The sequence below is a fragment of the Hipposideros armiger genome, unplaced genomic scaffold (assembly GCF_001890085.2).
Source record: "Hipposideros armiger isolate ML-2016 unplaced genomic scaffold, ASM189008v1 scaffold_10, whole genome shotgun sequence".
In the NCBI taxonomy this organism is placed as follows: Eukaryota; Metazoa; Chordata; class Mammalia; order Chiroptera; family Hipposideridae; genus Hipposideros; species Hipposideros armiger.
Window position 1 is genome coordinate 6,897,197 of NW_017731360.1, and position 8,241 is coordinate 6,905,437.

Below are 8,241 nucleotides of genomic sequence, written 5' to 3' on the forward strand. Positions count from 1 at the left end.
TTCAGTGCCAGGCTTTTAATTACAACTGCTTCGGGCTGCTGGCCTCCATGCCAAATGGCCACATGGAAAGTGTTTTATCACACCACAAAGCCGAACAGGTCCAGTCTGCAGTGCGTGTACTCGGCACCTGGTGAACACAGGACTGTATTCCTACAGGGGAAGGGCTGGGCCCAGATTAGTTCACACGTGCAGCAGAGCAACTGGCTGAGTGGAGCCTGGGCTCTAGGCAGCCACTGGGCCGGGTGCAAGTGCCTGCCGGGGCCCTTCCAGCAGACTCTAGGGAAGGCCTGCAGTTGGGTAGGAGAGGGGTCTTTGGGAAGAACGCCAAGCTCTGAAGGATGATGAGGATGGATGGTACTGGGGTATGGCCAAGTGAGAGATACAGCGATAATCTTGTCCGCAACGCGTTACAGTTTACAAAGAGCTCTCCACTTTCTGGAGCTTGTTTAATCCTCACATCAATCCTGTTTAGGGGCCACAGCTCAGAGAAGGGAAGTGACTGGCCCAGAGTCAAACAGGTAGAAAACCAGGCCTGGAGTCCTGGCCTCGCACTGCATCCAGCAGTCCTTCCACAAGGAGTGGGGTCTGGTCCCCCAGGAGCCAGAGGAACAGCCCAGTAGCGAACAGCTTTCACCCCTTGGAGCCACCAGAGCAGCCCTTGCTCAGGGCTCAAGGCAGCACTGTGGTGACGCTGGCAAGCACCACGTGCTCTGAGACTTTGGAGACGGAGCACCCGCTCTGCAAGGACAAGGACTTGTGGCTGGCAGAGGAGCGGCGGCTGGGGGCCTTCAGAGGGCCGCAGGGACCAAGGCCAGGCAGGCAGCAGGAGAAGGCGGCCTTAAACTGCTCCCGGAACTTGCCTTGGTTGGGAGACAGAAGACAGCCATAAGGGGAGGGATACAGCAGGAAGGGTCCTTGGGCCCGGGGACACCCACGCAGCTCCAGCCAAGCTGCCTGTGAGGGGGCGGAGTGAAGGATAGAGCTCTCGGATGGAGAGAGCCCCAGGGCCACCTCGTCACTGCCAGGGAGAGCGAGGACAGAGGCCCCAGAGCAGGTTCCCAAGGAGAAAGCCAATTTTAATCTGATTCCTTGACTGCACACTGGCTGTGAGCCCGACTCAAAACGTGGTGTCTGGCTCAGGGGCCTCAGGTCACCTCTGCCTCCTTGGCGTGCTGATGGAGGGGCTTGGGGTTCACTGCCCCAGGTGAACTAGGCTTTTCCCACCTCTGCCCCATGGTGATGAAAACTGAAAAACGACAGCAGCAGCCCTCATCACAGGCACTGTGCCGGGTGCCTGAGCCGTGACCCCCAGGTCGCCCCAGCACCCTGGGAGGCTGGGGCCTTTACACTCACTTCACAGATGAGACGCACACAGGTGCAGTGGCTTGCCCGCCGTCACCTAGCCAGAAGCTGGACCCGGTTCTAATGCCAAAGCCCTTTGCTTAAAGAGGACAGAGTGGGGAAGGAAGGGGTACCACGGCCACCTTGTCCAGCCAGAGCACGCCAGGGAAACAGGTTTCTGTCTAGAACTGAAAGCCGGATCATGTTTCATCACCCCCCCCTCCAGCCTCTCTCATGCTCGGCAGAGGGCTAGGCACACAACAGGTGTTCAGTGACTGGAGATCAGCTAGAGGAACGCGCGGCAGTGTCCTCTCATCTCTTCTGTTCTCTGAGCTGGAAACCAGCCGGCCGGCCTTTGTTGAGTAATTCTTGGGTCTCCATAAGGGTTATAATACTGACCCCTGGTCCCTTTCAACCTTTTCTTGAAGAATATTTGTGTCCAGACTTGAACAGTCATCAGGGCCAGTTCTTTAGACCTCATCCTAGAGTCAGAGGTTTGGTAAGCTACACTTCTTCTGAGCCCGGGGGTGATGGGGTACATGACCACCCTGAGCGTGGGAGGTAGACGGAGGAGATGGGAGCTGTGGGACAGTGGAAAGGAGGCCGGGGTCGGGGTGGGGGACTGGGAGGCGGAGAGCGAGAAGGCCAGTGCCGGAGGAGGGCGGATCCAAGCGTAGCGCCCACATTCTGGCCCCTCTGCCAGTGTGTGTCTAGCTGGGCATGGGGAAGCCCTCTCCCCGCCCTGGGTTGCCCCTGCTGGTGACCCTCCCTTCCTTCCTTCCCCCTGGCATCGATTATGATTATGCAGCCATCCCTTCAGGCCCTCTTCCCCCTGGAGCCTGTGTTAACCAGACACCGACTGGAGGTGCTGCTGTGCATGCACTGGGCAGGGGTGGAGGTGAGATGGCCTAGCCCCTGCCCTTCCCACACACTCACTGGTCTGCATAATCTGCAAACCTGGGTCCCGGGCACTGATCAGCTTTCTCTGTCCACTGTTGGGAGTGTGGCTGGTCTCTCACTCAGACCAAGACTCCTGGGTGGGGCCAGGTCTTCCCCCTGAGTGGGAGTTCCCAGAGCAGGGTCCTAATCCCCAGAAAGAAGCAGGTATCTCCTCCCCCACCACCCTTTATTTGGCTTAGATTGGGGATGGGGAGACTGTTGTCCTGGAGACTGTTGCCACCCTCCGTCACTCTGCCTGCCCAGCCCACTCACCACTGAGGAAGTTGTAGATGATGGGGTTGGCGGCACTGTTGGCATACACCAGCCAGTGGGAGAAGGTGAAGCAGGCATAGACGGCTTCTCGGTCACTGGCTTGGCGGAACATCCCAAACACTCTAGGACCGGGGGGGGGGGGGGGGGAGGACAGTCAGAAGTGGGGCAGATGTGTGTGTATGTGTTTATGTGGTGGTGCGCATAGCACTCAAGCTACAGGGCTGTAAAGTACAGGAGTTCCCACTGCCCCTTCTGTCCACCTGGTGGCCCTTTCCTGGGTCTGGGGTCTTGACCATAGTTTGGGGTTCTTGAGCACAGAGAATATGACTAGTGTGGGCCTAGGGACACAGACCAGGGTATATCTGCTTAGTCACTGGCTATCTGATCCCCTGGGGCTTCCCATCCAGTTTCTTATCCATCTTCCCCATAACATGATGAGTCATAGACAACATCCATTTTTCAAATAGGGAAACTGAGGCTCAGAGAAGTCAAGTGACAGGCCCAAGGTCACATAGCCCGGAAGTGGCCAAGCACAAACTCACACTGAGATTGTCTCATGTCATCTAGCCCACGTTCTTTCCCTGTACCTCACGGCCTCTCACTTGTGGTGCCCCTGTCTCCCTCTGCTTAGCGTTCTGTTCCTCCTGTGACTTGGTCCCTCCCTTCCTTCAAGTCTCTGCCAAATGTCACTTCCTCAGAGAGGCTTTTTTTTTTAAACCATTATGTCTAAAGAAAAAGATTAAAATAAAACAAAAAAACCACCAACTCCTGTCACTGTCACTCTTTCCACTTTCCCTATTTTTCTTCATAGCAGTTATCACTGCCTGACATTATAATACATATTTACTTCTCTCTCCCACTGGATGTAGCCTCCGTGAAAGCAGGGACTCTGTCTCACACACTGTTCTCTGTGTTCCCCGCCCTACTATCTTACAATTGAGTGAATAGATGAAAGAATTTTCACAGTCGCCCTAGGAGGCCAGGACTGTTGTTATTCACATGTTACAGATGAGGAGGTTGAAGCTCAGAGAAGAGAAATGACCTGCCCCGAGGTCACACCGTGGCCATGGGGTAGAGCCAGGTCTTTCTCCAAAGCAAAGAGACAACCACCCCCCACCCCTCACCTCCCACCGCGTGTTCTCACCTCTTAAGGACATTGAGGACACTGATGGGCAGGTAGCAGAGGGCAAAGACCAGCAGCACCACCATCATCATCTTGGCTGTCTTCCTCCGAGCACGCATCTGTTTCACCTCAGCCAGGAAGGCCCGGGCCCGAGGTGGGGGCTCTGTGCCTGGGCCCTGCGCCTGCTCCTCCGACTGGTCTGAGGGCCGCTTCCAGTTCCTCACCAGGGCTGACGTGGTGCCGGGGATCTGTCCAGCACACACAGAGATGGGCAGTGGAGGAGGCGCTCCCTGGAGGTCGGTCTCCTTTGCTGGGCCCTGCTTCGGGCTGGACCCTGGGGCAGGTGTAGGTGGGTGAAGGGAACCAACCCTTGCGATAGGAAAGAACCTCACATCCATGATAGAGACCAACACTCTGGACTGAGGGTGAACAACGTACCTTCATGTTGCATTAGCTCATTGTGAGACCACACCCCAACATGCCTTTTGGGAAAGTGGTATTGGCCCTCAATTATAGATGAGGCAACTGCAACTTAGACAGGCAGGGGACCCTTGACAACATCCAGCTGCCCACGCATCCTCCTTAGAGCACCACCTCCATCTGTGGGGGTGGGGGTGGAGGTGAGTTGTGCCTCCCCCTGGCCCATGCCTGCCTGTGGGGAGGCCTGGGCAAGGGGCGAGCTGGTGGGCAGCATGGAATGGCCTGGGCCTCAGAGCTCAGGTCCCAGCCTTAGGCCAATGGCCATAAGCCTATCAGATGGTTCCGGGTTCCTGGAGCAGCCACAGATTTCCTCAAAGCCTCTGCCACCACTGGACGCCTGAATCGCCCCACCACAGAAGGCATAAGGCTAGAGTCCAGGAAACTTGGGGTCTAGGGCCAGCTCATTTATTCATGAGCTATGTGACCTTGGTCAACTCACTTTCCCTTTCTGAGCAGTGGTTTTCCTGTCTGATAGGTGAGGAGAGTGACTGCTGCCATCTTGACGGAGCTGTGAGGAGTAGGTGGCACGTGTTGGTGGACTGCAAGGCTGGTCATGTTCTGGCCTGCATCTTCTCACTGCCCACATACTGACCCAGGACTCTCCTGCTGGTGCCAAGGGCCTCTGAGCACCCCCTCACACCCCCTCGCCACGCCCTCCCTCCCGCAAAGCTGCTGTGGGTCAGTTTGTAATAGAGGAAGGAAGGCAGGCCCGGGAACCAGAAAGGCTCTGCCTCTCAGCAGCTGTAGATGGGGGACGCTGCTGGTGTGGTTAGATAGTTGTGAAGTCATTGTGAATATCGTGCCTAATTTGGCAAGCAATATGGAGGTGCTTCTGTTGTGGCACCGAACTGGGCTCTGGACTCCCACAGATCTGGGTTTGAGTCCCTGACCTTCCACTCACTGGCTGAGGGATTTGGGAGAAGTTGCTTTGCCTCTCTGGGTATGTTTTCTCATATATTAAGTTGGGGATAATACTTGTTATATGGTGGCTAAGAGGATGCAAGACTGCCTGGAAGTGCATGGTATAGTCAGCGGCAGCTACTGATACTAGAGCAACATTAGTTACTATTCGGCTCCAGGGTTGGCACTAGAACTTTTGCCCTTAAGTTAGACCTGTCCTTGGGCCTTGCCTCTCTCTGGTTGCAGCCCAGATGACATGTTCTGAAGGCAGAGGACTGTCTACTCCCTCAGACCAGCACCCCATCCCCTCCCAGCCCAGACAGTGACACCAGAATGGGCCTCACCTGGCGGCCCCAGAGCTTGCGGAAGATCTGGAAATAGGCCATGGCCATGAGACCCAGCGGGGCCAGGTAGGTGACAATGAAGAAACAACTGTGGTAGATTTTGGGATAGAGGTCATCTGTAGGGGCCAAGAGATGCAAAGTGTGGGCCCAACTGGGATTCCCCCAGCCTTCCCTGCAGTGCCACCCTGCCCCAGCTAAGGCCAAAGCAAACAGCTGGGCCTTATACAGGCACCATGGCAGAGAGATCTTGGGAGTTGCCCAACATAGGGTGTCCATCCTGGAGGAGCCTCTAGGTGGGTAGGTGCCTACACTAGAGGAGCTACCCACCCTGGAGGTATACCTGGCAGATGCCCGGACTAGGGTGTCCTCTGGGGAGACTCCCACCCTGGGTACTGCAACAGATTTCCTGACCTAGGGGTATGTGACCCAGAGGTGCCCACTTCAGGGATGCCTATCCAAGGTTCCCGCCATTACCTGCCCAGCGTTCGTCACAGACAGAGAAGAGCCGGGTCCGATTGGCTAGCTCAGGCAGCACACTGCTGCATTCCATGACAGCAGCCTGGGGCACCATGACAGCCAGTGACACAGCCCAGATGCCCAGGATGGAGCCACGGGCACGCCGGGCGGTGCTCTTGAACAGCAACGGGTGGCAGATGGCATACCAGCGGTCCAGAGCAATGAAGCTGAGAGTCAGCACTGCCACCGACACAGACACGGCCTGCCACATAGGGATACAATGTCAGTCCTCTTGGGTGCCACCCAGAGACACGAGGTGACTGATGGGGCTCAGCCCAGAAATACCAGGCAGCTAGGTGCGGTGTACATTCTGACTCTGCCACCTACTGGCTGTGTTGATTTGGGCAAAGCACTCATCCTCTCTGAGCCGCACCTGTAGAGTGGGAATATACCATTCACCTGACAGGATTCTCATGACAATAAATGAAATCATGGATGGAAAACATTCCGCTTGAGACCTGAGACAGAGCAGGTGCTCCCCTGCTATGAATAATCACTTACACTTATGGAACTTACTACATGCCAGACACTGCCTTCATTATCCACACCATAACCCCTCTCACCCGTTACAGATAAGGCAGGAAAGGTTAAATATCTCGCCCAGAGTGATGTTCCTCACCTGCCTCTCTTTATTCTCAGGGTTGCTAGAGTTGTTCATCGGTTGAGTGGAAAACCTCAAAACAGTGGGAAACCCAAGAGGCATTCCTCTCTGCTCCGAGGTGCCACCCCTTCCCCAGGCTGTTCAAAAAGAGGCCTCCTTCTGAGCGGCAGAGATGAGCCTAGGCTCGAGGTGTGGGTGGGCCTTGCCTCCAGGAGTGCCCCTACCCTCTGGGGGTACAGGGAGAGGTTCAAAGGGGTGCAAGTGCAGGGCCATTCCAGCCTTTGGCCAGTCATCCCTCCACTCCCCTCAACCCAACTGGGCATCCTGATCCCCAGTGCGGGGAGAGACGGCCCTGGCCGGGGGGTTGGGGACAGAGGAGACTTTCTAGCAGGCGCCCTCAAATCTGTCTCCCCCCACCCCCCCACCCCGGGATCAGGAAGCAGGCGCATTGTGCATTTCTGTCTGTCACTGTGGGCTTGCACCTCTCTCCACAGTGTGCTGTGTACCTGGAGGTGACTGTGCATGTGTCTGCACATGGCTGAGTCTATGTCTTTGTGTGACCGGGCTGGGGGTGGGGATCTCTGTTATGAGTATGTGGGGCTGTGTCTGTGTCCTCTAGTGCCAGGCCTGCCTTTGTGGACCGTAGAGATGACACCACAGAGGTACTGAGCCACTGTGTCCTGTCTGAAAGGCAAGTTTGAGAGTCACTGAGACCTATGCAAGGCTGTGGCTTTACACTTTGTGTGACAGGAGGGTGATGAGGGGCACCAGGCAGAGCTCACCTGTAGGTAGGGGATGACCTTGCAGAGGGCATGGCCAAACAGCCAGGACTCAGTGATGTCTACCAGCAGGCTGGCGGGCAGGCAGATGGCTGTCACCAGCACATCAGCCAGGGACAGGTTGACGATGAAGTAGTTGGTGACCGTCCTCATGTGGTGGTTCCGCCACACTGCCAGGCACACTGCGGGGTAGGGCGAGGACCAGGTGAAGCTAGGGGCAGAGCCACGCCCCTCTTAGCTCGGCCCGTCAGCAAGCCCCTCCCCCACACTACCGGGCTTTTGGAGGTAGGAGCTGGGGAGAGAAACGAGGCCCAGGACCTCTTCCAGTCCCCAGGGGAATCCCGCAGTACCACAGAGACATAGGGACCTACCCAGCGTGTTGCCCACCAGGGCCACGAGGAACACAGCCACATAGGCTGCGATGAGGACCCATTCGTACTGCTTCGGGTAAAGATAATCGCGCCACAGATAGCGGAGAAACTCGTCCTCATAATCGGAAGGCACTGAGGACAGTTCCCAGCTGCCAGTGGGGAGTCCTGCCTGGGCCCCGGGGGTGGCCGAGGGCTCCATGAGCTCAGGAGCCGCTAGGGCCAAGGGGCATCCTGGACTCTGCGGAGGGAGGGGAGCCGGGGCGGGGCCTCAGCCCACTTTCTTCAGGGGCCCCGGAGTCTTGCACCCAGGTCTGCCGGGGTCCCAGCTCCAAACCTCCTGCAGGAAGGGAGGGAGGAAGAAAGGAAACATTAGGGAGTGTGGCAGGCAATTTGCATATAAACTCTCTGCTACTTCTCACAGCCCTGTGGAGTATTGTGGAGAAGGACAGATCTCGCCCCTTTCAGCCTCGGTTTCCCCATCTATGCAAAGGAGTAGTGACCATACCTACCTCACAGGACCGCGGTGGGGAGTAAGGAACTCTAAAGCATGCCTAGTGCTTTATCCAGAAACGGG

At 56.7% G+C, this 8,241-nt stretch overlaps 1 protein-coding gene across 1 annotated transcript; it reads right to left on the reverse strand.

Moving 5' to 3' along the window:
* Positions 1-7,911, reverse strand: HCRTR1 (hypocretin receptor 1). The gene is made up of 7 exons (XM_019659952.1): positions 7,668-7,911; positions 7,300-7,478; positions 5,875-6,118; positions 5,401-5,516; positions 3,698-3,924; positions 2,554-2,675; positions 1-860 (listed from the first exon to the last, which is right to left on the reverse strand). Exons 1-7 carry the CDS (start codon positions 7,864-7,866, stop codon positions 670-672), a joined length of 1,278 nt encoding a protein of 425 aa, XP_019515497.1. The 5' UTR covers positions 7,867-7,911; the 3' UTR covers positions 1-669.
* Positions 7,912-8,241: the final 330 nt, after the last annotated feature.